At 48.4% G+C, this 26,481-nt stretch overlaps 2 protein-coding genes across 4 annotated transcripts in view; one reads left to right on the top strand and one right to left on the bottom strand.

Moving 5' to 3' along the window:
• Positions 1–4,535: 4,535 nt before the first annotated feature.
• On the top strand, positions 4,536–11,039 carry Tmem37 (transmembrane protein 37). Of its 3 annotated transcripts, none has more exons than XM_046456851.2 (2): positions 4,536–4,665; positions 9,967–11,039. In XM_046456851.2, the coding sequence occupies exons 1-2, from the start codon at positions 4,645–4,647 to the stop codon at positions 10,594–10,596; spliced, it is 651 nt and encodes a 216-aa protein (XP_046312807.1). In that variant the 5' UTR covers positions 4,536–4,644; the 3' UTR covers positions 10,597–11,039. The 3 variants fall into 3 exon arrangements, with proteins under 3 accessions (XP_046312807.1, XP_046312806.1, XP_046312805.1); XM_046456850.2 differs by lacking the exon at positions 4,536–4,665 and adding an exon at positions 8,960–9,050; XM_046456849.2 differs by lacking the exon at positions 4,536–4,665 and adding an exon at positions 8,961–9,094.
• A 1,806-nt stretch (positions 11,040–12,845) lies between these two features.
• Positions 12,846–26,481, bottom strand: part of Sctr (secretin receptor) — a 64,725-nt gene continuing 51,089 nt past the window's right edge. Inside the window, exons 8-13 of the mRNA XM_046456847.2 lie at positions 23,777–23,837; positions 21,985–22,054; positions 20,478–20,569; positions 18,799–18,925; positions 14,323–14,364; positions 12,846–13,293 (exon numbers count right to left, since the gene is read on the bottom strand). Of these exons, the coding sequence (XP_046312803.1) occupies positions 13,123–13,293; positions 14,323–14,364; positions 18,799–18,925; positions 20,478–20,569; positions 21,985–22,054; positions 23,777–23,837 (563 nt within the window). The 3' untranslated portion in view covers positions 12,846–13,122. The remainder of the gene's footprint in view (positions 13,294–14,322; positions 14,365–18,798; positions 18,926–20,477; positions 20,570–21,984; positions 22,055–23,776; positions 23,838–26,481) is intronic.

The raw sequence follows: 26,481 nt of genomic DNA, 5'->3' as shown, positions 1-26,481 counted from the left end.
GTTGGTGAGAGTAGACACCGTCACACAGGTACCAGGGTTAGAGACTATGGGGTCTGCAGTGGGCTGAAGCTGAACAGCTGAAGGGGCACAGAGCAGGATGGAGTAAAAGAGGACTGTGAGGAAGAGGGAGTTGGAAGATGTGGGGCCTGGACCGAAGTGGCCAGAAAGGGAGCAGAAATGGAGGCAGATTTTTACACTCAAACCCAAGCCCTCTATCATTGACAGAGATTTGGGCTTTTTCCTTTTTTGACCCTCATTGGCCAGGATGGTGGTGAGTCCATAGCAACTGATTAATCAATTCATCCCCTTGTTCAGCAAATATTTATTAACCACTTGTTGTATGTCTGGTTCTGTTGTAAGCACCATAGATATATCAGTGAACGTGGTAAAGTCCTTGGCCTCTTGGAGCTGTTAAATAAAAATTATAGTTGGGCTGGGGTTGTGGCTCAGCAGTAGAGCACTTGCCTAGCATGTGCAGGGCCCTGGGTTCGATCCTTAGCACTACATAAAAGTAAATAAATAAAGGTATTGTGTTCAATTAAAAACTAAAAAACAAATATTTAAAAAAATAAAAATTATAGAGCTGGGCATAGTGGCATATGCCTGTAGTCCCAGCTTTTGGAGGCTGTGGGGAGAGAATTTCTTGAGGCCATGAGTTGGATATCAGTCCAGGGAACATAGCAAGATCCCATCTCAAAAATAAATTAATTAGGAGCTGGAGTTGTGGCTCAGTGGTAGAGCACTTGCCTAGCACATGTGAAGCACTGGGTTTGATCCTCAACACCATATAAAAAATAAATAAATAAAATAAAGGTATTATGTTCACCTACAACAAAAATAATTTTTTAAAATCAATTAATTAATTAGGTAATTAATTGAAATTTACAGAGGGTCCCAATTTAGACTGAGCTCCTGTACTGGGCCCCAACAGACCAGGCTAAAAATCAAAATGGAGTCACTAATGCTAAAGTTCTGTCTCTCAGCCAAAACTGAGCCGTTTATCTGACTTTCCTAGAAATAGGATTGAGAGAAATGACAGTCAAATTTCCCAAAAAGGCCGATTTCAGTTGTTATCATAATGAAGTTCCCTCTATATAAAATGTAAGCTGATGTTAACCGACTACTTATTTTTCTATTGTTCCCTGTCTCTGTCCCCACCTGACAGGGAAAGAGCTTTGGACTAACAAATCTGCTTTTGGATTTTTGTTTTTGCTTTCTTCAAGCTGTCTTCTGTCTCTAAAACCAACCAACCTCCTCTGCCCAGTTCACTGGAATGCATGTTCCATTTTATGGAATGAAGTGTTGCCCAATTTTAGAATGGAAAATAAAGCCAACTGTTGTACATTTGTTCTCTTATAGAGCTTATGCTATGGAGGCATGGGGGTATGGAGGCCATAAAGGGGAAGGGAAGAGAAGGGAGGGAGCTGTTGCTTTGGTCTTTGGGGTTTTTCTGTCTGTTGTGGTACTGGCGATTGAACCTAGGATGCTTTACCACTGGGCTACACTCCCAACCCTTTTCAAAAATTTTTTTGAGATAGGGTGTCACTATATTGTTGAGACTGACCTTGGACCTGTGATCCTCCTTCTACAGACTCCCAGTAGCTGGGATTACAAGGGTGAGCCACTGCACCTGCCCAGGAGGTCATTTTAAAAGAGATGATCAAGATAGGTTTCCCTGAGAAGATGATATCTGAGCTCAGAACTTGGGAGATGAGTCTTAGAGTGAATATCTTATTTTCCTTTTTCTTCTAATGCTGCGGATTGAACCCAGGGCCTATGCATGCTAGGCAAGTGCTCTGCCACTGAGCTCCATACACCTCCAGTCCAGATGTGACTATCTTGAGGAAGAACTTTTTAGGCAGAAGGAGCATGTACAAAGGCCCCAAAGTAAGAGACTGCTTATTGACTGACCAATAGATCTAACACTTCTTGATCCACTGAGCAGAATGTATCCCTGCTCTTATCTTGGGAATTCCAAGGAACCTGCCTGGGTCCTTTTCAGACAAAGGTGATCAGAAGGTTGGGTGGAGTCATTTCCTGCCTTTCTGTCACTTCTCCTTCCCCAACCTTGGTCAGATAGGAGTCAGAGTAGGGTGCTTTGAATTTGTCACACAGTGTGGAGAAAAGGCAGAGAAAGTCAAAAAGTAGGCAGGTTCAATGCTGTCCCAGAGCCCACCATTCACACATTTGTTTTCTGGCTTTAACACTTGGGGACTCACCCTGTCATCCCACTCCAACCTGCCCCTGCCATGGACTGGCCCCCATCACACTGAGGCTCCTGCCTGTTGGACATTCCTGTGATGAGTTACATGCTTCTCTGTCTCACCAAGGAGTAGGGAGTCTGTGGATGCTGCCTCTCCTAGCTCCGCTGCAAGTACAAGGGTCTTCAGAGCTCAGTACAAACTCAGTCCCTAGCCTTCTTATGGACATAAAGTGATGTGCACTGAGTAGTTACTTCCTCCTTATTATTCCTAAGTCATTTCTGCTTCTCCAACCATCTTGCTGACAAGACAAGTTGCTCCACATTCTACTGATTCAAGATTTTTCTTACTAACAAAGCATAACATCAACTTGTCCCCAAACATGCTCGACCACACAAAAATCTTAGAAGGAATCCTTGGAGGTGAGGAGGGTGCAGATTGCCCAACCTGACAGCTTTTTCAAATTTTCATTCCAGGCACTGTCTTCCCAATCAGGTGAAGTACTGCAACCTGGAGATCTCTCTCACAGAGCATTCTAGGGTGTTTTAGTCAGCTTTTTCACTGCTGCGACTGAAAGACCCAACCAGAACAACTATAGAGGAGGAAAGGTTTATTTAGAGGCTCACAGTTTCAGAGGTCTCAGTCTGTAAGTGGTTGGCTCCATTCTTCAGGGCTCAAGTTGAAACAGGACATCATGGTGCAAGAGTGTGTCAGAGGGAAGCAGCTCACATGATGATGAGAAGCAGAGAAAATCCACTCTCCAGATACAAAATATATACCCCATAGTCACGCCCCCTATGACCCACTTCCTCCAGCCACATCCCACCTGCCTTGAGTTACCACTCAGTTAATTCCATCACTGATTAGGTTAATGATATAACCCAATCACTTCTTCTCCAAACCTTCTTGCACCATCTCACAAGTGCGCTTTAAAGGGGGACAACTCATATGCAAACCATAACAGGGTTTCATGAAGGTCCTCCTTTCCCACATGAGTCCTTCCTACAGAGCCCAGAGCTTTAGAGGTAGGAGCACCTGGATTCTGGGACCCTTGACTAGGGAGAAAGTAGGCAGGGGCCATGGAAAGAAGGCACCAGATCAGAGAAGGGCTGCTCTGCTTTGCCTTAGCTCTGTGGATCTCAAAGTCTGGCCCCCAAATCAGTAGCAACAGTGTTACCAGGAGTCTCACCCAGACTCAGGGTCAGAAACTCTGAGGGGCCCAGCAATCTGTTTAAACAAGCTCAGGGGGTGATTGCTGATGCAAAATGGTGATAAGAACACAGCTCTGAACTGGGAAGGCCATGGGCATCGCTCTCATGTGGCTGGACTCCATGGTTCTGTCTGTCAATCCCCAGGATTGGGTTACTTAATTTCACCAGTTCTCCGGGGCAGTGATATAATCAGATGAACATCTAAGTGAGAGATGCTCAACTGTAACTTCCCCCTTTCTCACATGGCTCTTTGGGGTGGGGCGTCGGGCAGATAGTGCAGTCACTTTAAATGTTTCTGGCTAAAGTCACTGAGGAACAGTCTGCCTGCCTGAATAATCCAGAAAATTTAACGTACTTCATTTGCTTGGGAGATCTTACTTTACCTTGAGCAGGAACCCCTCCCCCCCCCCATCACCACCTCATGCTTCCCTACAACTGCAGAAGGGGTGGGGGTGCCACTTGGAATTTGCTGCCCTGGGGGTGGGAATGTTTCTGCATATCTGCTTCCTCCTCCCCCTTCCTCTCCTCCTTTCCTTTTAAAATTTTCCAATGCAGGAGGTAGAACCCACGGCCTCACACCATGCTAGGCCAGTCTATCACTGGGTCACACCCCCATCGACAATCAGAATCACCCCAGAAGGTTCCACTCCATTCACACCAAGGCCTTGCAAAAGCCCACCCTATCTTATATTATCTTACTTATTAACCAAGGTTCCGTGAAGGCGGCCACCGCCCCCTGACTCTTCCCTCTAAATTCTACTTCCTTCCCTAGAAGCTGGATTGGGCCAGCTGGGGCCAGAACAAATTCCTCGGATCTTTCCGTTGCTGCCATCGAGGAAACTGCGCCCCAGGGGAAACCATTCTCCCAAGGTCGGGGGCGAAGGAGTGCCTCTGGGCTCTGAAGTCAGACGGCTGAGTCAGCCTCTCCCAGGTGCCCGAACCTCCTTCTAGGAACTCCGGGGATCGCCACCCTAGAGTCCAGGGTCCTCTCCTCCGCTCCCCGGGGGCTCCTCCGGGCCTCCCCAGCTGACTCAGCGTAACCTGAGCGGCTCAGGGAGGCGGAGCCCGCCCTGTTAATTACGACAGGCCCCGCCCCGCCCCCTGCCCCGCCTCGCCTCGCGCGGATAGAGCTCCGCTCCGCTGAGGCAGCAGGAGCCCAGCGGCTGGAAGGAGCGAAGTGACTGCGCGCGGCTGGAAGGAGCGAAGTGACTGCGCGCGGCTGGCTGCGCATCATGACTGCCATCGTCGTGCAGGTACCCGGAGCACCGCAAGCGGGGGGTGCTGCCCGCCGCGTGGGGGTGGGGGGAGGAAGGGAGTTTGCACCCACCGCGAGTTCCAGCCCGGCTCCGGGCACCCCCTGTTGCAGACCTAACAGGTCCCCAGGAGAGTCCCCGGGAAGCTTACCTGGGGCGTCTATCCCGCAACGGTGCTCTTGTGGAGCGGGCTCACCAGGCCTCTGCTCGCGGTCCTGCGGGTACCCGAGGCTCCCAAACTGGTCTAGGGAGGATTTTCCGCTTCTTTTCGGGGTCACCAGCGATCTGTCGGTTAGGTTCACCAGAGGGCTCTCTCCTTCTTAAAAAACGAGGCGAGGAGAATGGACAGAATCGAGTTGCAGAGTGGAGCTTGCCTTATGTAAGGGAGGGTAAGTTTCTTGGGAAGTTAGAACTTTCTGGAGCTAGAAAGACGGCCTTGGTCCCGCAGTGGGTGCTGGTGGCGAGGTGAACTCACTGGGGACCAGACACCTCCGAGAAAAGGCTCCAGCGAAGGGACGGGTCTACTTCTGAAGATTTGATTTCTCCGTGGAGTGGTGCAAGATGTTTATGTTGGCTGAGAACCTACATATTCCTACCCCCTCCAAAGGGAATTCTGCGAGCGGCGCCCTATAAAGCGAGCTTCCTTACATCCAACCCTGATGGTTAGAGCCCAATTAATTTACATGCTGAGATCCTCATAACACCGTTAATGTTACTCTTCCGTTTATTTAATTTATTTATTTAGAGTTGGAGGTCTCTCTATGTTGCCCAGGCGGATCTGGAACTTGTAGACTCAAGGGGTCCTGTCTTAGTACCTCCCCCTCCAATAGCTGGTTTGCAGGTGTGGTCCCAGGGGGCATTTGGCCCTCCTCGTTTTGTAGATGGGATAACCAAGGCTCAGAAGTAAATTGCCCAGAGTGGCTGGCCAGTTGACAGGATCAACATTCAAACTCAGGGCTTCCCGCTTCCAAATACTATTCCACCTCTCTGTCTTTCTCCAACAGGAGACTAATAACCCACAGGTCACCGCATAACCCCTGCTTCTGGAGTAGGGCAGGGAATCCACTGCTGTCAATTCCTCCTCTTGGTTTTGGTAAATGCCCTGAATTATCTCCAGTGATAGGCTTTGGGAGGAAGGGGACAGCTGGTGAGAAGGGTGGGACCAGGTGTGGTCTCTCCCCTCAAGGAGTTTATCATCCAGCTGAGGAGAGACACTTGTAAACAAGGAATCATACCGGGAAGTGAGAGCTAAATTGGGAGGTACACAAGCTTTGGGCAGGGTTAGTTGGCAGAGGAGGAGGAGGACTTTTTGTGGGGCTGAAGAGGGAAGAAAGACTGAGCCAGGTGAGGAAACAGAGCTAGTATGGAGAAGGAGGAGGAGGGAGATGTGGGGAGGAGGGGCAGGCAGGGCATGCAGTCTAGCCAAGGGGCCCTACTCTGAGCTGGGGGAGGCCACAGGCTCCCAGAGGGAAAGGAGTTCTAGGCTGACCTGGTAGTTGTCCCTGACACTTAGAGCACTTACTTGGCCCATAACGTATCTCCACAACCACTCTATGAGGTAGGAACTATTACCTTTGTTTATAGGTGAGAAAGAGAGAAAAAGAAAGGGGTTTTAAGTAACCTAGCTTAAAAATCAAGGCCTGGTCATACAGGCCCGGGGAACAGAGTGGGTGGCATGCTAGGGCTGAAAGGAATAGAGGCAGACTGACACATTAGCAGGTGTGCAAGAAATTTCAGGTTGTTGTTGTTGGTGGTGGTGGTGATGGCCTGAGTCAGGCCTGGGCACAGTGGGTGTTGAGGGGCAGCAGATATAGGAGTCGTGTTAGGGTGTGGGTAATATGTGGAAAGAGTCCAAGGTGTCTTTTGGAGGTGCTATTGGTTGAGGGAGGCCGGTAAGGCCTTGGGTTATAGAGGAGGGCATTGTACTCAGTCAAGAAGTCTTTATTCTACAGGTCACTAGAAATTATTCAAGGTCACAGATGAAAAAGGGAAACATGTTTTGTTTTGTTTTTAAGCAGAAGTCAAAAGCCCTGAGATTTAAGTGATTGCTGGAAGGCACAGAGCTGGGGCTGGCAGGTAGGGGGTAGGACTCTACTGCCCTCTTCCCCACTTTACTACCCCTCCATTGAGCTGCTGCTGCCAGCTTGCCCTTCAGGAAAGGATTTCAGGGCCTGGATCCTTGAAAACTGGCAGAGGTGACAGCAACACAGGGGTGAGGTGCCAAGTGTTTTGGAACAAAGACTCCAGTGTGCATTATTGTTAGGAATATTATGAATCACTCCCCAAAATGCAGAGCTGCCCATTTGCCATGCATCTTTATATACATGATCTCATTTTATCCTTGGGAGCCCCCACCCCAGGGATGCAGGGACTTGCACATGCCGTGCAAGTGTTCCACCACTGAGCTACAGCCCCAGCCCCATCCTTGGGATTTTTTTTCTTTTTTTTTTTAAAGAGAGAGAGAACTTTTTAATATTTATTTTTTAGTTTTTGGCGGACACAACATCTTTATGCGGTGCTGAGGATCAAGCCCAGCATCCTGTGCTTGCTAGGCGAGCGCGCTACCGCTTGAGCCACATCCCCAGCCCCATCCTTGGGATTTTAAATGGTCAGAGTTTAAATGAAGCCCTGCTTTGAGGCAGGAGGAAGGAAAGATGAAATGAGATCAGTTGTCCTCTCTCCAGATCCCAGTGTGATGACTTAGGGCCTGGAGATTAAAGTCCAGTCTAGGCCCAGGACAGGTGGGGCTGAGGAGGAGACAGGACGTGCCTGTTTTCCAGACCCATGTCTAGGGTCAAAGGCTTCTGGATCCTGTGGTCATATGACTTGTTCTGTGCATCCAGGGCTCTCCCATCCTCTGACTATATTAATCTTTAGGAATTTTGTAGTCTTGCCAAGTGGCTTCACAGCCACTGCTGACCTGCAGGTGTCACCAACTTCATTTAATAGATAAGAAAACAAGAGCCAGTGGAGGTTAAGAAACTGTCCAAGTACAAATGCCTCTACTGGTTTGTGGTATAGACATAAAGGCACAAATTTCAAAGTTTTCTTTGGTAAATTGTTTCTTACCAGTAGATCTTCTTTTATTCCCTAATAAAGTTCAGTGCAGATTCCTTGACTCTCAGTGTCTCAAGCAGATAGTTAAAGTGAGGAAGGGGACCCAGCACCCTGCTTCAGTGCCTGAAGCCCCTCAAGGCAGCCAGGGGACATGGATTGATAACCACAGTGCACATTCCTGCCTGGGTGCTCTCTGCAGCACCTTGGGATCTCAGTGGAGGTGCTGGTCCTAGTTCTGGTGTGGTCTTTTGAGTATCCTTCTGTACTTAAATCTTCTTCCTAACCAGTAATACCAAGGCTTCAGCATGAAGGCCCAAGTCAGTATCTATTGCTGAATGTATTCTACCTCCTGCCCACTGTACAACTGTCTGAGCAACTATAATTTGCATTATTGTGATGTGAGTGAGTGATGCTGGGCAAGTCACCTGCCTTCTGCGTGTAGCTTTCTATAGTACCATCCTCCCAGGTGTAAGAAGAAATAGGATGCTACTTAGGCAGAAGGGCTGAACGCACACTGCATCCCTATTCGTGTCACTGGAGTGGAAATGAGAGTTGCCTCCTGTGTCTGAATCACATTAACAGACAGCTTGGGAGGGTTTTGGCCAGTCTCCCAGGAGCAAGGCTTTGCATTATATACTACACAGAAAGGTTGGCCCGCACTTGCCGTACTTACCTCTACTTACCTCATGGTATTGGCCTAGGTCTCATTGCACATGGCATAAGGCACACCCATTGTCCCCTTTCTCCATTCTCCTGGTTTTCTAACTGTGACCATCATGTGTGAGCTATCTGTTTTGCTTACCTCCCAAACTGGGGTGTAGCCTGCTTCTAATATACACTATAAAGGGGGTGATTTACTGTGACTGGGCAGGTGAATCTTTTTAAAGGTGCTTTGGATAGAAGTGACAGTGGTTGCATACCCGACTCTTTATCCCACGGCTCTTCCTCAAGTACCTACTGAATACAGAGGTCAAACACTGTGTCAGGTACTGGGCACATGGCAGTATCTTGATGTAGGGACCCTGCCCTCCTGGAGGTCACAGTGTCCAATTGAGACAGACAGTAATGTGTAACTACAAACCACCATGGGAATGGGGAAGAAAACAAACAGGGTGCCTGGCAGAGAATGCCAGGAAACTTGGGGTTGGGTGGGGTGAAAGTCCTCCCTGGGGAGGTGACTTTAAATAGATCTGCAGCTCTATGGAGAAACAGTCATCCTGGAGGTGCAAGGGAGCTGCAGGGAGCCTGTTGGGCAGAAGGGGCAGGAGTTCCGAGATAAGAAAGTTCTAGGCATGGAAATAGCACTGCCATGGTGCCTGTGCAAGGCGGTAAGGGAGAGTCAACTGGGAAATGGAGTCAGAGAGGGAGGCAGGTACGTCTTGCAAGGCTGGGTGGCTATGCTAAGGAGTTTTACTCTCTGTAATAGTTCTGTCTTTTGCCTTGTGGGTCAGTGGTTGGGAGTGGTGGCTCTGGTGGCAACTCAGGACTATGAGACACCTCACTGGACACCTAGCTCACTTGCCAGGAGGCTGAGGAGGTGAGGCATGCACTTTTCCAAGGCCGAGACCAGCAGACAAGAGCTGCAGTGGCCACCCCATGCCTAAAAGCTGCTAGAACAGACGCTGGCCCCCTCTGGGTAGAGTACAGGCTGAGCAAGGTTAAAGGGCAAGGTGCAAACATCTCTTGCAGTAGTCAGGATAGCAAGATAATAACATGCAGGCTGGACCAAACATCGAAAGTGCAGAACCTGGTGGGTAGGGGGCGGCGTGGAATAAAACTGGATGGATAGTGGGGGGAGAAACCGTCCTACATAATTATGTGCTAATGTCTCTAAGCTTCTCATAACCCTGTAGCCATGAAAAGCAGGGCTCTTGTTTTGTGTAAAGATTGGAGCAGACTGCATGCTCAAGGTCCTAGGAGCCAGGCAAGACAGGTTTTTGGAGTTCAGATCCCAGTAGGGATTGCCAGCCATTTTGGATTCATTGTAGAGATGGTGAAAGTCGGGAAGGGACCCATCTGTGCCTAGTGAGGCTGGACAGGCAATGCTTACAGGTGTAGAATGGAGGACAGGCTAAAAGGGGTCCGTGCTGTGGAAGCTGAGTCGGGAAAATTCCAGGCTTTCCATGAGACCAGAGGAGAAAACAGGTGCTGTGGGAAGTGGGTAGCCTGGGTATTCCCTGGAGAATTTAGAGAGGGTGTAGCATGGGGTGTCACTGACTTGCTGCTTCTTGTGTTGTATTCCAGGCCCAGAGGCCGTTGGGCCAAAGGAGGCCCCACCGGTCCTTCTTCGAGACCTTCATCCGGACTCTCATCATCACCTGTACCGCTCTGGCTGTGGTCCTCTCTTCGGTCTCCATCTGTGATGGGTACTGGCTTCTGGCTGAGGACCGCCTCTTTGGACTGTGGCGGTTCTGCACCATTACCAACCAGAGCGAGCCACACTGCCTCCGAGACCTGAGTCAGGCCCACGTGCCTGGGCTGGCTGTGGGCATGGGCCTGGCTCGCTGCGCAAGCGCCATGGCTGTGGTAGCTGCCATCTTTGGCCTTGAGCTCCTCATGGTGTCCCAGGTGTGTGAGGACGTCCATTCGCGGTGCAAGTGGACTTTTGGTTCCTTCCTTCTCCTGGCCTCTTTCATCCTGTCCTCTGGGGGGCTCCTGAGTTTTGTGATCCTCCTCAGGAATCAGGTCACGTTCATCGGCTTCACCCTGATGTTTTGGTGTGAATTCACTGCCTCGTTCCTCTTCTTCCTGAACGCCATCAGCGGCCTTCACATTAACAGCATCACCCAGACCGGAACCAACCAAAGAAATTCTAGCACCCGCTCCAGGGATCTTGGATTCCACAAGAAGGTGATCAAGGTGGAACTTTTCTGACTTGTGACCTCTGGTGGAGATGGGGTGGGACAATGATCTTGAAACTGCTGCCTCTTTTGCAACTGGTTGCGAGGGTCAGAGGCTGGGAGCCTGCCTCAGTGCCATCAGACGCACAGGTTTTGTCAAGTTATTCAGATATTGATTTTAAAAGAAGAATATTTTAAAACTCATTTCATGGGTTTTCTTCCTTGGACTGGAGTAGATTTTGAAGCAACTCCGGAAATGGTGTCCAGGCTAACTGCTCAGCCAAGTGGGGTTTACACCTATTTTATTGACTCTATGCTAGGGTATTGGCTGTGGGGGCCTGGGACTCTTGGTTGCTAAGAATGTGATATTCTTCCAGCAAAGGGACCAATTAGTGCCTAGGACTCTTTCACCAGCACAGTGGGTCGTCATGTGTGTCTTCCCTTATAATGTCTTGCAAATAATGGGTTTTCAAACCATTTGACTTGATTTCTCTCCTACTCTTTTGGGGACCACACAAGCCTTGGATGACCCCAGCTTCTAGCAATTAGCTATTCCTTCTAGGGGCCCTTCCTGTTAGAATCCTTTTCCTTAAGCGAGCCCTCCCGCAAGGCCCAGCTGACGGGGAGCACACTGTTTTTCCCAAGGCCTGTGTGTGTGCTCTTATGCACACTTGCACTTCTACAGCCTTGGGGTACCATTTTTGAACATGAATACATTTCAAAGAGCACGTATCTGGGCCTGCTGGGCTCCACCGGGGGTGAAGGGAACAGCCAGACCTTGGGTAATGATTAACAACCATCCTGGGGATGAGGAGAAGAGAAGGGGTCAAGAAGCAATGGAGATTTCCATCCTTGGTAGAAGGAAAATCTGTCTGTACTTTTTTCACCACGGTGAAAAAAAATCCTTTCCAGTTCCTTTTTCTGCCCTGAAAAAGTGGACTATTGGATCATTTAATTCTAGGCTGATTTCTTCCCCCTCCCACCTAGTGAAATCTGGTTGCTACCGATTGCATGGGTTTTTGGCATCTTCCTGGGCTGGTCATGTATCCTACCTCCCTGTGGTGATTTTTTTTTTGAGCCAGTGTCTCACTATGTTGCCAAGGCTGGTCTTGAACTTATGGGCTCAAGTGATCCTCCTGCCTCGGCCTTCCCAAGTAGCTGGGACTTTGGAGGAGCACCATTAGCCTGACCCTTCTATGTTTTTTTGTTTGTTTGTTTTTTCAAATCTGTATTCCAAGATGCACAGAGTCAGAGGCTATAGATACTAAGTTTGAACTATCAAGATGCAGGGAGTCCATGGCGATCACCTGAGAGGATTTTCGTGGTGCTAAGATGGAACCCAGGGCCTTGTGCATGCTAGACAAGTGCTCTAACATGGAGAGATACCCAGCCCCTTCTGAGGGTGTTGGTTTTTCAGAGAGCAGAGCTTGTCAATCACACAGGCTGGATCTTATCCTGGAAAGTGGGACCCTGCAGTGGTCTGTAAGGTGCAAAGAGGTGACTTGCTTGTCTTCAGGGAGAGGACAGGAGAGCCACCCAAAGCCAGGACTAGAGCTGGTTGCCCCTCAGCAAGATGCTTTTTTCTTTATACTAAGTAGTTTCCACTTCCCTCCAGAATGCTTCCTGTGAGGTTTTGTTTTGTAAAAGGATTCCAGTATATTGTCTTCTTTCATCCTTATGTGGGCAGACAGTACAGATATATTCACAGGAAACTAGAGCCAGAATGAAGGGTAAGACAACCACCCCAGGAGCTTAGTGGGGCTGGGAGAAAGACCCTGCCCAACCCTGCCTGGGAGTGGGCAGAGTTTAGACACAGCCTTGAGCATGCACATTTGAAGTAAAGGGCCTTGGGCCAAACTGCCACCTCCTTGCTGAGTAGCTTGAGCAGGGCCCAGGGCTTTGGTAAACCTGTTTATCATCTATAGTGGGATCATGCTGATCTTGCTACTGCACCTCCCCCCCCTACCCACATGAATCCATACTGGTAAGCCTCACACCATGTCAGGGTACTAAAAGGGTCAAGGGTCCTGAGGCTTCCCTGTGACTTTATCAGATTAATTATCTATTGTCTAAAGGCGGTGGTGAGAGCTACTAGCCAGGTTAGTTGCAAAGGGAGATGGACAGAATCTGCCTTGGGCCAAGGACCTAGACTGTCCTTTCTTTCTGAGCCTCTAAGCTTGTCCCTGAAAATGCCCTCTTCCTGCAGCAGGTGGCCAGGGAACGAGCCAGGGCATATTCCCTTCTCTTTGTTGGCAGGGCAAAAAGACTGACAAATAGAGCAAACCTTTTCCCAGGTACCATTTATTTCCCCGCCCCCTTTCTTGGGCCCCTGAACTGCTCTTCCCAGAAGAGCAACACAGACCAAGTCCTAGGCCTTCATCCTGTCTCACGGTGCCCTTGTCACTTCAGTTCTGAGGCATCCCAGGCCTGGAGGAGGGACATTTACAGCCACAAGGAGAGCACAGGATGTCTGCTGGGGAGACAGGTCTGTTCCAAGGCAGTGTTCAGCCTCCCAGGACCTGCTTTAACCTCTGTCCACGGTCGGCATTGTTCCGTCCTCTCAGATGATGCTGGCCCTGCAGATGCCCCGGCTCTGCTCTGAAGGGCTGCCCTTGGTGCCATGAGTGGGGCCACTGGTGCCATTGCTGAAGGACAAACTGAGGGCCACAGGGCGCAACGGGAAGCCTTGGAGATTCCACTGCCGCCACTTCTTCTGAACTTCTAGCTGTACCTGCCAGAGACCAGCCGTCAGCCGAGGAGGGAGGGGCAGCTGGTGCCTCGAGCCTGGCTCACTCCCAAGGGTCTCCACACAGTGGTGCCACTTGTGCCCCACTGGTCCTACTGTCTCTCACCTGCCAGCCAGTTAGACTACCTGCCAGCCCTGTGTCCCATAGGTACTGAGGGCTCCCTCTATCTTGGGCACTTGGACCTGCCTCTTGATGACACTATGTCCCAAAGAAAGAACTTGCGGTTTGTTTCCCAAACTGCAGAACTCAAACATTCAGAACCCCACTGACACAACTGTCTGCTTAATCTCATGAAGCCACCCGGCTCTGAATTTACCTGGGAGCCGGGAACTGCTCCACAGACACTCCCCTCCTAATCCCTGACTGGAGCAGTCCGACCTTTGAGGCCAGGCTTGATGCTTAACTTTTGGAAAACATCAGAGGTCATTTCCATTCAAGTCTGGTGAACCTGAACAGGCTGTGTTTGGGTGCCAGATCCTATTCAACCCATGTTGATTTCATGGCTTTTGTGTGTCTGGGGCCTCTTGTCCTGACCCAAATGCTCTGCAAGGCCAGAGTCCTCCCCGGGGAGTCCATACCCATTTTGAGGCCTTGGAGGATTGGAAGGCTGAGGCCGGAGAGGGACAGTGACCCAGATCAGCCATGGAACAAGCAGCTGAGCAGACCAGAGCCTGGTCTCACTGGGTGCCTAACTATACTCCCCCAAGTTTTTAAAACTTACCCGATAAGAATCTTCTGGAGTGTTTGTTAAGGAACACTTTGTCTCAGGACCCAACCTGGACCCACAGAATCCATTTTTGCTGAACCAGAATTTGGGGGCAGGGCCTGGGAAGTATTTTAACATGCCCAGCAGGTAAATCGGCTGCTCTTAGCAAGACTAGACTCCTAAAACACTGGTCAAGCCCCTTGGCCATGCGGACCACATGCCCACCCTCCACAAATAGCCCTTTCTTCCCCCTTTGGATCTAGGTAGCTCCTGCCCTGGAATCCAGTGGCAGCCCAAGAAGACTCACCTCTCCGTTGAGGAAGCAGTAGAGGATGGCCACCACCAGCCCCTGCCAGAGAGCAGGCGTTAGTACAGGGCCTCAGCATCTGCCTGGGGCAGCGGGGCCTGGACAGTTCCTCTGACCTCCAGTCTGAGTCCTGTGATCCCCAACTCCAGGCTCACTTCCCCATCTCCCTTGATTTAGTGGTATCACCTCTTTTGGGCCCACACAGTGTGCCTGCCTGGGCCTGCACCATCCAGCACAGACTGTGAATGCCTTTCATCCTGTTGTCCCTGACATCTAGTGCCTCAAACACACTCAGTGACTGTAATTTAGGGGATTAACTTGAACCCAGCCAGCAGGGACCAGGAAGCTCACCTGAATCAAGTGAACCATCTAAGAGCAGCAGGATGTATGCTGCTACCCCACTGTGAAGGGGCAGGGCCAGTCCAGTGGGAGACCCTGGGCCTAGAGTGGTCTCATTTCTGAGCTAAGCTAGGAATTTGGAGACACTGAGACTTGGAGGACTAATTCATGTTGAAGAACAAATATGTGTTTGGAATAAACCACGTACAGGCCCAGGCCAGCCAACAGCAGGACTTGGCCTCTTGCCTAGGAGACAGGTGGGTGCATCTCCTTAGTCAGCGTTTCATGTTCCCTGGCCTGGGAGGTCTGGGCCTATCTGGACCCTCCTGCCCTGGAAGGAGCTGGATTTGGAGCTGGATTTTCCTGATGGTGTCCTTGGAGCTCTGCCAGAGTAGGGGCTCCAGTCTGGGGTGCCTGAGTCAAGTCAAAGAGGCCTGCAGATCCATAAGTGGGGAGAGTACACCTTGGTCAGCCTGCCTTTCCTTAGAGGACTTGCCATACTGCCCCGACTAGTGCTCTTCCTCGTCCCTCATGAGAAGCCTAGGCGCTCATCTTCAGTCCTCTTCCCACGCAGGCTTGCCCTTAGCTACTTACCACATGGGAAATGACCCCAAAAGTGATGACACAGCTCCTCTGTGATGGGCTTGGTATACATATGACTCCTCAGTCATATACATATGTATATAGGCTTTTGTGTGTGTGTGTGTGCTGGGGATTGAATCCACATGCATGCTAAGTGTATGTTCTACCACTGAGCTACATGCGCAGTCCTGAGATAATGGCATTTTAATGAGTCAGTGACAAAACTACATGGGTTTGCTTTAGAATGTCAGGCATCAATGACTGCTGCAGTGACAGCAAGACTGGAACTGTGTGTGCTTGGCCCAGAGCTGCTGCCCACCTCATGGAATGGCAGGAATGCTTACTCAGGGCTTCTAAATTTGGGGGCACATTAGCAAGACCCTGTCTCGGATGTAGCTCATGGTAGAGTATCCTGGGGTTCAATCCCTAGTCCCCCAAAAAACAAGATTGCCAGACACTGGAACTGGCTGAAGCACACTGTTAGAGGACGGAAAGGCATGTGAAGGCAGGCTGTGTAATTTTAACATGCCCGGCAGGTAAATCGGCTGTGATGGGCTTGGTATATATGGACCTGGATTTGCAGCACAGCTTGCCCTGAGTAACTGTGGAATTCTGGGTTCTTCGGTGCTTCATTCAATCTTCACTAAACCCTGGGTGGGGGGTATGAGGACCGCCACTTTACGGGTGAGGGGTCTTCCAGCAAGAACTGTGCGTGCGTGGCCCAGAGCTGGTGGTCTAGCTGAAGCTGCTGCCCATCTCATAGACCCAGGTCACCCAGACCTCACCTGCCCTGGGTCCAAAGATACCTTTTCACTGTTAAAGGGAGGGCAGGAGTTCTGGGTGAAGAAAAGTTAGATGCACTCAACTGTAGATAGAGCAGGCCTCACACATGGCCAGCAAGTTTACTAAATTTTAGTTATTATGCAGTCATTAACAATGAAGATTAGCCAAATTTTAATGACATGAAGAAGTGGTCTTTTCCTTTTTTTTTTTTGGCAGTACTGGAGATAGAGCTCAGGGTCTAGCTATATCCACAGCCCTTTTTCTTCTTCATTTTAACTTTTCTTTGTTTTCCAAATTATCTATAATAAGCAAGTATTATTTATACAATCAGAAAGAGGTAATGCATTTAGTTTTAATAAGTCTGTGAGAGGGATAATGGTGTTGGGTTGTGTGTGTTCTTTAAACCCTTGTCTTTCAGAGCTCCCCTGTCAGGAGCCATCCATGAAGTGTGCATGGACCAAACTGGCATCATAGCCAATGAATAGGAAAAGCTGGTATCCGGGCACTTGCAGCAGCAATCTAGCTGGTAAGACCATATGAGTTCCTATTCAGATCTGCTGGGCTCCACACAGCTCCGAAGATGGGGTGACCTGCTGCAGCCACATAGCCACACAGTCTCTCAGAGAGAGGTGTGGCCTATCAACCTGTTGACTGTAAGACACCTAAGCAAGGCTCCACCCCTGAAACCTTATCCTTGCCTTATCCTTGATGTACCCGCTTAAATAAAGGAGCCATTTTCTAGCTGTTCTATTCCAGTTCCTAATCAGGACTGGAAGAATCTTTCAGGTGCTCTGCTTTTAAAACTAATTCTGACTTTGTCTTTTATTTCTTCACTAATTACTTCAGACTATATTTTTCTCAGGTGGCTTATCCCCTCCTGAGCAGGAAAAATTACCCTATGAGGTGCTAGCCACCTCACAATACTCCCCTGGGTTCAATTCCCAGTACCACAGAAAAAGAAAATGATGTCTTGGATTTACTTAAAAAGATAAGGGCACAGCCAGGCACGGTGATGCACACTTGTAATGCCAGTAACTCGAGGGGCTGAGGGAGGAGGACCCCAAGAATGAGGCCAGCCTGGGCAGCTTGGCAAGATCTCATCTCAAAAGAAAAAAAAGATGGGGGGTTATCTGTAAAAATAGACATGAAGTAAAAAAGGCCATGAATAGATATTGCTGAGCTGCAGGACTCAATCTGTTCTCTTCACTTTTATATATGAAAGAAATTTTCACATATGCATACATATATGTATTTTGTTTACCTACCTGCATACATATAAGGCTGTATACACTATACTTACAAATATACAATTTTTTTTTTCTTTTTTGGTGGTGCTGGGAATTGAACCCAGGGCCTTGTGCATGCTAGGCCAGCACTCTACCAACTGAGCCATATCCCAGCCCTATACAATTTTAATAATCCTTTTCTTCATAAGAATTTCTGTGGGAACATCAGGAAAGTGCTTTTGGATTTCTCTTGGACATTTTCCCATAGAGAAGCTGAATGGCTTTTGCTTAGGTAGTCTATAGCCCCAACTCTGAGGGACAGGAAGTCCCCATCAGTGTGGTAAAGCAGATCTGGTCTTCCAGCTTTCCACATGGTCACTACCACTTTCATGAGCCAGGTCAAGTCCTTCTACACAAGCGGCTCTTATGTCAGTCAGCTGCTGAATTGGGGCCCAGGAGCCAGCAGGGGTGAAAACTCCCAGGAGGAAGAGAACCGTGGGTCATATACACCAGAAGCTTGGTCCTCTGCAGATCTGGGACATTGGCAGGGGCCCTAGGCAGAGTTGCTGCTCAGAGGAGGCAGAAGGGACACGCTGGGGTAGGGTCTGAAGGCACAGGGAAGGCAATGATGTGCTCCCAATTGTGTGTCCTCCCTGGAACCTATGAGTGGTAAGGGACCACTGTTCTTCTCAAAAGTGACATCACCTTGTTTTTTTTTAAGGAAATTTCTGAGTAAATAAATAAATATCATTGTAAAGTTTGGGATTTGCATTAAGACTCCCTTCTACCTGAACCTGTTTCCTTTTCTAACTTCACAACATCATATAGAATTCCTAGGTAGGTGATTTTCCCTCCCTCCCTCCCTTCCCCTCCCCCCCCTCTCTCTCTCCCTCCCTCCCTCTCTTCATTTTCTTTTCTTTTTTTTCTTGCCAGATTTTGTTTTTAATAAGTTGCACATGCACATTGCTTTTAAAAGTCAAATAATTCTTATTTTGTAAAAAATCAAAAGTCTCCTAACACCCCTGCCCCCATTTCCTGTTGCTCCAAGGCAACTTGAACTCTCTTAACTGATTCTAAATAAATATGCTGATGCTGCTACTTGTGGATTTCTCAGTTTGGGGATTTTCTATGTTCTTCCCAGTATGGAAACTGTTGTCTTTCAAACGCACTCCCACCGGGCTCATCCTCCTGTAGGGTGTCTGCCTTAATGAGACTGCAGATGGTATGGAGAGTTGAACTCTCCATACCTGATACTCCATACCAGACACCTGAGTGCTGGGTGGCTTTTCCTTTTTGTGGTCCCTGCAGTCAGTCTCTGTCTCTCTTAGTTTCATCTCCCACCCTCATTTGACTGGTGGGGACTTTGAGTCCCACTCAGGGTCACAAAGCACAGGCAGTCCTATGGGTCTCCACCAAATGAGGTCTCTTCCCAGGTCTCCACTGACCATCAGCACTGGCTGACTTGCTGTCACGGACCCCTCTGCTTCTCTCAGAGGAAATAGAAAACTTGCCCTTTTCACCAGCAGCCACAGACCCCAAAGCTCACCTGGAATGAGCCAAGGGCCAATTCAAAAAACAGCTGGACCTCCATGGCATCCTCGGGGGAGAAGGCGAAGACGATGTAGTGGATACCGAAGAGGGGAATCAGCAGGAGGGTGGACTTGGCCAGGCGCCTGGGGACACAGGGACACACTGTCACTCCTGTGCTGCCTCCCTCCGGCCCCCCTCCTGTCAGCAAGGGCATATCTCATCTAGTGCCCATTTGCATAAAGCTTGGCCCCAGTGTCCCCAAACTATTTTGTTTTTCTGCATTTTTTTTTCATTTGTTTTTGTTTGGTTGTGTCGTGCTGTGGATCAAACCTCGCATGCCAGGCAAGCGTTCTCCCACTGAGCCAGGCCCCCAGCTCCTGTTTTCATCATTTTGGAAAATTCCTAACTCCCACGCACCCCGCACTCAGACACAACACTCGCCAACACGTGATCTACCCCAGGACTTTCTGATCATGGGTCTCATCAGTAAATACATAAACAGCCCCTCAAATAACTTTTGTTTATAAATTATATATGTGTGTTACAGTCACTCTGTGTCTAACTTAAGCTGAGCACACCCAGCTTTGTTTTCTTAGGTAATAAATACCTATGAGGAGAAGTTCTTGTGTTTTCTTCCAAGATCAGTGTCGCCAACTTTAGCAAATAAAAATACAAGATACCCAGTCGAATTTGAATTTCATATACACAATGGAAAAGTTAGAGGGAATAAGTCCTTAAAAAAAAACAAACTATTTGTTGTTTATCCAAAATGCAAATGTGACTGGGCATCCTGTATTTTATCTGGTAACTTTACCCTGACCTCCAGCTCTACCTGACTTCAGAGCCTGTCGCTCCAGGGATGTTGTGGGGAGTCTGACAGGATCCTGGCTACTGAGAGACTCTCAGAACTCAACAGTCATGGAGAAAGACTCCATTAAATGCTAACTTGTCCTTACCATATCATATCTTGGAGGCTGCTGCCTCCTCACTCATATGTTGAAGCTAAAACTACCAGGATGCAATCGTATTTTGGCACAGGGTCTTTAAAGAGGTGATTAAGTTAAAAGGAGGCCATTAGGATTGACCACTGTACAATTCAACTGTGTCCTTATGAGAAAAGGAAGTTTGGGCCACAGAGTTGGATGCCTGTGCACAGAGAGGAGACCACGTGAGGACACAGGGCAAAGGTGACCATCTACAAGCCACAGAGAGACACCTCAGAAGACATTTAGCCTTGATCTTGGACTTCCAGGCTCCAGAACTGTGGGAAAGTACATTTCTGTTGTTTAAGCCCCTAGTTTGTGGTTATTTTCTTATGGCAGCCCTGGCAGACTAACACATCTTCTTTAACATCTTAAAAGGTTTTAAGTATTTTTGATATACCTGAAAAATGTGATGAGAGCTAAGGTTATTCTCTCCTGAACAACATGCACAGCTACACAGATTGTCTGAATCTGGGTCCCTCGCCTGGCCTTAAGGGTCACATCTCTGCTTCCAGACTTCCTGGCTGAGATTTCTTGATTTTCCCACACCACAGTGTCTGAGGCTTCATAATCAGGCCCAATCCCCACCATTTCACTGGAACTCAGTCTATCACTTTTCTTTCTTTTTCTGGAAACAGTTGAGTAAACAGTAGGTACTCTGTAAATGCTTGCTGACAGTCAGAACATGCCTGGGTCTTTGCTTTCCACTTACTTATATTGGTTCACTTCGTTTCCTCCTGTTTCTTGAGTCCTAAGTTTTCTCATCAGGATTCTTAAAATGTTTATAAATAAGATGAAATTGATCTGCAAAACACAAGGCAGAAGGTGGGCTGAAGGTGTCTGGCTTTCCCAGATACTTCTCCTGGCCCTGTCCCCTAGTCCTGAGGGTGGAGAAGACACTGCAGACAACACTGGGATGGCCCACCCTGCTGTTCACTCCTACCCCCCAGAATCCTTTCTAGAGGCAAAGGCTGGAGGAAACACCCCCTTCCACCCCAGCCTGCAGGGCTCTAGACTTGCTCAGCCTCTGGGCAGATCATGCATATTCTCAGTGCTTTGGAATCCCCCTGGGGTATTGAAAAAGGCAGGTGGCAGGCTGGGCCTGAGAGTCTGCATTTCTAATAAGCTCCCAGGGAGTGTCAAAGCTAACTTTCTTTCTCTCCATCTTCCTTTCTCCCTCCCTCCCTCCCTTCTTTCCTTCCTTCCTTCCTCCCTTCCTTCCTTCCTTCCTGTGTATGGTACTTGGAATTAAACCCAGGCATGCTCTAAATTCAGTTCTGAGAATTTAGGGTACATCCCCAAAGGTTATGGTTCAATAAGTCTGGTGTGGATCCAAGAATTTGCATTTTTAACAAGCTCCCAGCTAGAGCTGCAGTTGCTGGTCTAGAACCACACTTTAAAAACGGCTGTTTCACAGCCTCTGGTCAGTTTGCAGCTCAATCACCACCTCCAGGAAGCTACCCTTGATTGCCACTCATTCCTTATTATTGTATGTTACTTTGCCAGAGCACTTAAAATATCTTAAAAGGGATCTAAGAATGGAGCTCAGTGGCAGTGCCATTGCTAAGCATGCTTGAGGCCCTGGGTAGAATAAAAGGCCAAATGCTTGCATCTGTTAAGCCTTCTACCAACTTGACCATAACTTCCTGAAGGGCAGGAATGGAGTTTGGACTTTCTTTCTCTGTGTGTGTGTGGGGGGGAGGGTGGGGGGGGTACTTGGGATTGAACCCAGGGGTGCTCTACCACTGAGCTACATCCTCAACCCTTTTTGATTTTTTATTTTGAGAAAGGGTCTGGCTAAATTGCAGAGGCTGCCTTGGCCTTCAGATTCTCTGGGATTATAGGCATGGGTCCTAGAGTCTCTTCATTTCTTTGGCGCCCTCTCTTCCCACCCTTGTGGCCCATGCTGGGAGGTTATTTGCTCATGTGGAAGCTCCTCTCCTTCCCTCCTCCCCCACCTACTCCAGCCCCATTTTACAGAAGGACAGTGAATCACCCAGCCCCTCACCCTCATTGTCCTCAGGAATTGCCAAGGGCTGGGAAAACACTTGCCACAAAACATAGGATTAGAGGCAACTAGGACTCATAGCCCAGCACTATTCCTTGGGGAACACTGGCATCTAGAGGAATCCCAGCCTCCAAGTCCTCTACCCCCATGGGCCAGTCACTGTTTCCATCAGTCCCACTGGGCCCCAGCTCAGGGGAAGACAGCCACTCACCAGGATGGACAGAATCACAGGCCCTCGAATGACCCACCAGATGGAAGCATTGGCATTGATGTCCCAACACCTATGGGACGGACGGAGGGAGGGAGGGACAAGGAGCACTGTCAGGAGGGGGAAGATGGACTAACCAGCCAATGCCGTTCCCCAGGCAACCTCGGACATAAAAGCCTCAGGTTTGTGGCCCGAGCCCTGCAGCTGTGTGCCCAGCACTGTTAGAACCTGCCCCTCTCCTGTAGCTATGAACACTGCTGGCGCACAGGGAGCAGCCACCTATCTCCATGGAATCTGCTGGAACCTAAGAGACCGGGGACCCCAGGATCCCAAAGTAGCTTGTCAGAATTCACTGGGGCTCACAGTGGCACACTCAGCTGTCAAAAGGGGCCAGGCAGAGAGCATTGGTGAGTGAGGTGGCATGGGTGACTGGCTTGGGACCTCAGGATCCCAGGACATCAGGCATGAGGGGAACCTGATCATCCAGAGATGCGCCTAGTCCAAGGCAACTGGAACCCGGTTTAATTGGTTGGGTTTTTTGTTTTTGTTTTTTTCCACAAAGGAAATGAGAAGTGCTAATAGAACTTTCCATTTTTTTCTAGAGAGGTGGAAATTTTTTTCCCACAAAGAAAATGAGAAATTCTAATAGAACTTTTCATTTGTTCTAGAAAGGTGGGAGGTTTTTTTTTTGTTTTTTTTTTTTTAAAGCAGGAGGCCACCTACTTCATTGCCCAGGGGGCCTCCAAACCCTGGGCTCAATCAAGCAATGCTGACATGCTGACTCCCTCTCCTGAGTTGCTGAAACTGCAGGTGTGCAACCTGTAATCAGCCAGATTTCTCATTATTTGGGGCAGAGTTTGAACTATAAGACACATACAAGCCTCTTCCACCAGCCCACTTCTTGACCTGGTGGCATCCTACCTACCATGCTGCCTCAAAATCATTTCCCCGTGCTCACCCTCAGGTGGGCCCCCTGGGCTTATTCCGCCTGCACTTCACTCCTTTATAGATCAAGACCAGAGCTCTGGTTTGTCCAGGTCACTGCCACACCCTGGAGGTGAGAATGGTGCTACCCTCAGGGCTCTTAAACATGCAGGGGAGGGAGGTGTCCTCCACTGAGCAGCAGCTGCCTGGAGTACAGCAGTCTGGCCCCTGATCTAAGCATAGAGCTGACCCTGCAGGCACAAAGACAGGGCGGCCAGGAGACTGCAGGTGTGGCCCATCTGGAAACACACCTGGAGAGTGAGAAGCACAGCTCCAGAGACCTCGCCTGTGGCCTCTCATCTGAAAACAGCAGGCCTTTCCTAGATAGCTCCTAGATAGCTCCAAGGGCTGGACCCCTGGGCAGAATCATGGAGCCTGTGGAGACAGTTGGTGGGTCCCCGCTCCTGAACTGGAATTGATTTGTATTAAAATATTAGTTTGTTAGAAGCTCAACCGTGCTGTTTGAAGAAAGGGACAATGTCAAGTATACCTCTCAGCATCCACAGGAGATGAGTTCCAGGATGCTCCACGGTACTGAAACCCACAGATGCTCAAGTCCCTTTAATAAGATCATATAGTATTTGCATATAATTCTACACATATTTTCCTGTACACTTTATATGACTTAGAATACCTAATACAATGTAAATAGCTATCCTACTATATTGCTTAGGGAATAATGACAAGGACTAAAAGTCTGTACATCTTCAGTGCAGACAAATTTTTCATTTTTCAATTCAAGTTTGGCTGAATTGGTGGGGGGCGGAATTCTGTCTACAAATTCTTGGTAACTCTCCTTCCAACCGCTTACCCGATGTCTTCCAGAAAGTGCCTGGTGATAGCCCACGAAGCAACGAAAACAGCTGGAGAACCTGAGGGTTAAAAACAAATTGGGAAGGGGGAAGAGAGGACTCAGACTTCAACAGAGGAACAGATCGACTCTAGCCCAGGTGCTGAGCCAGTGCCAAGATTTGGTTCCCACAGAAACCCCTTTGCCATCCTGTGTCTCTGTGTAGCCACATGTTTCAAAGGTGCTGGAATGTTCTGGGAGTGGAGGCAGGATTGGATGGATCCTGAAAGCTGCTTGGGGTTAGGAGTATCCTGGGAGCCTAGGCCAGACTCCAGAGGACCTCTGCAGAGGAGAGAGGGGGCTGGACCCCTGGGCAGAATCATGGAGCCTGTGGAGACAGTTGGTGGGTCCCCCCTCCCAAACTGGAATTGATTTTTATTAAAATATTGGTTTGTAAGAAGCTCAATCATCTAACTGGCAAGGTAAACCATCACTGCCATATTTACACAAAAATACACAGACAAGAGAAAATTTTCATGAATTTAAAAGATATAGGGAACATTTCCTGACTTCTGTTTAAAGACAGCAAACTGAGCTTATATATTTATTTCTCTTTTCCCCAAAGCCCCTCCAAAATGACAGCAAAGAGACAGAAATGGGTCCGGGGTTATAGCTCAGTGACAGAGTCCTTGCCTAGTGTGTGGGGGCCCTGGCTTCTATCCTCAATGCCACAGAAATAAAAAAGAAAAAAAAAGTGGCATAATAAGAAGCACAAAGACTAGGAAGGAAGGGTGGAGTGGACAAGAGGTGTCACTACATTTAGGAACAGAGAAAGCTGATTGAGGAATGACAACTGGGTCCCAGCCCCCTCGCCTCACCACACCCAAAACGTAAAAGGACTCTTTCCTGGAGAACAGCCCCAGAAAAAAGGGGCCTAAAATCAACAGTGCTGGGGACCCTTCAGCACAGTGGCCACTTCAGCCCAGTCTCCCAGCCCCTCTCCAGCGCCTCTGGTCAGTTCCAAAGTGACTCAGCCAAAGTCAAGTCACCCACCTCTGATTACATAAAAGACTAGAAACAAAACAACCAGAGAAAAGGAACTCAGAGAAACAGACCATGCCAGGAGCAGAAGGAGCTTGAACAAATGACTCTTGGGAATATCATCAGAGGGACAGGAAAGACGGTGCCTACAAGATACAGACAGGATCCTGCAAACCAGGAGCAATCAGAGGGTAAGACAGAGGGCTTTGAAACTAAACACAGGGTGACCAAGTACAACATTCAAAAGATGGGTTGGGAGATAAAGACTAGGAATCTCCCAGAGAGCACAGCAAAAAGACAATGGAATGCAAAGTAGGAAATTAGAAAATTAGAGGTTGTTTCCAGGCCATGCACCATCTGACTAAAAGGAGTTTCAGAAAAGAGAAAAAAATGAAGGAAAGAAATGATTCATCAGATAATCCAGGATCATCTTCAAGAAATGAGGACGGAGAGTTTGCAGATGAAAGGGCCACCACATGCCAGCAAAATGAATGAAAGGAGACCTGCACTGGAGCACATCCCCCACCCGACATTGCAAACTACAGAGAGAAAATCCCCTATTTATTTATTTGTTTGTTTGTTTGCTTATTTATTTTTTGCAGTGCTGGGGATGGAACCCGGGGCCTTGTGCATGCCAGGTAAGTGCTTCACCACTGAGCTACACCCCAGCCCTTGCATTTTATACATAGGAAGGTAAATAAAAAATCTCAAGAATGGCACGGCACCCCCCATAAAACCAGAGGTCAAAACACAAAGTCTTCAAAACTTGAGAGGAAAATGATTTTTTGACCTGATATTTTATGTCCAGCAAAATGACAAATTAGTTGTGAAAGTAGAATAAAGACATTTTCAGATGTGCGATGCAAAAAATAAAAAATATAAATAAATAAATAAATAAATAAATAAAATGTTTCCTCCAGATCCTGTTCGTCAGACAGATACTGGAGGATGTGCTCCAACACAATGAGGGAGGAAATAAAAGAGAAGGAGACAAGAAATAAAGGAAATAGGATTTGTGACAGAAGGTGAAGAGAATTCTCTGCATGAAGATTAAGACAGCTGAGCAAGTCTAGGAAACCACCAGACCCAGTCAAGCAGGAGGGGAAAAAAGCTCTAGAAAAAACAGTAGCAGATATATTGGGTTAAATAGCGCTGTACCCCCCAATCCAGGTCTAACTAGAACCTTGGAAGGTGCCCGTATTTGGAGTTAGGGTCGTAGTTAATGTAATTAGCTAAGATGAAGTCCTGTTGAATTGGGTGGGCCCCTACTCCAATTCAATTGGCACACTTAGAAGGCCAGAAGACATGCTGGAAGGAAATGTAGAGGAAGAAGACCACAGACAGACAGACAGGCAGAAATGGGGGTGATGTGGCTATAAGCCAAGGAATGCCAAGGCCTTCCAGCTACCACCAGGAACAGGAGAGAGGCATGGACCAGATTGTCCCTCACAGTCAACCCTGCAAACCCCTTGATTTCAGACTTCTGATCTCCAGGACTGTGAAAGAGTAAATTTATGTTGTGCTGAGCCACCAACTTGGTGGCAATGTGTTAGGCAGCCATAGGAAATTAATACAGCAGGAACAAATGGAAAGAAACATAAAAGTTGTTGGAATTGAAGTGGAATCACCAGGTCAACCCTAACAAAAATAAATAAAGTTGGGAGGTTAGAAATAAAAGGTTCTTG

Source organism: Marmota monax, unplaced genomic scaffold (assembly GCF_021218885.2).
Source record: "Marmota monax isolate L192 unplaced genomic scaffold, Marmota_monax_Labrador192_F-V1.1 WCK01_AAM20220418_F8-fsc00121, whole genome shotgun sequence".
NCBI classification, from domain to species: Eukaryota; Metazoa; Chordata; class Mammalia; order Rodentia; family Sciuridae; genus Marmota; species Marmota monax.
Note: the sequence above shows the minus strand (reverse complement) of the source record. Positions and strands in the feature narration are given on the sequence as shown.

What these genes read in the sequence shown, in the direction of transcription:
- Tmem37 (XM_046456849.2), top strand. Translation starts at nt 9,032, where the DNA reads ATGGTGCCTGTGCAAGGCGGTAAGGGAGAGTCAACTGGGAAATGGAGT. An exon ending in GGAGTCAGAGAGGGAGGCAG is followed by an intron (nt 9,095 to 9,966) that starts GTACGTCTTGCA and finishes GTTGTATTCCAG; the next exon opens with GCCCAGAGGCCGTTGGGCCA.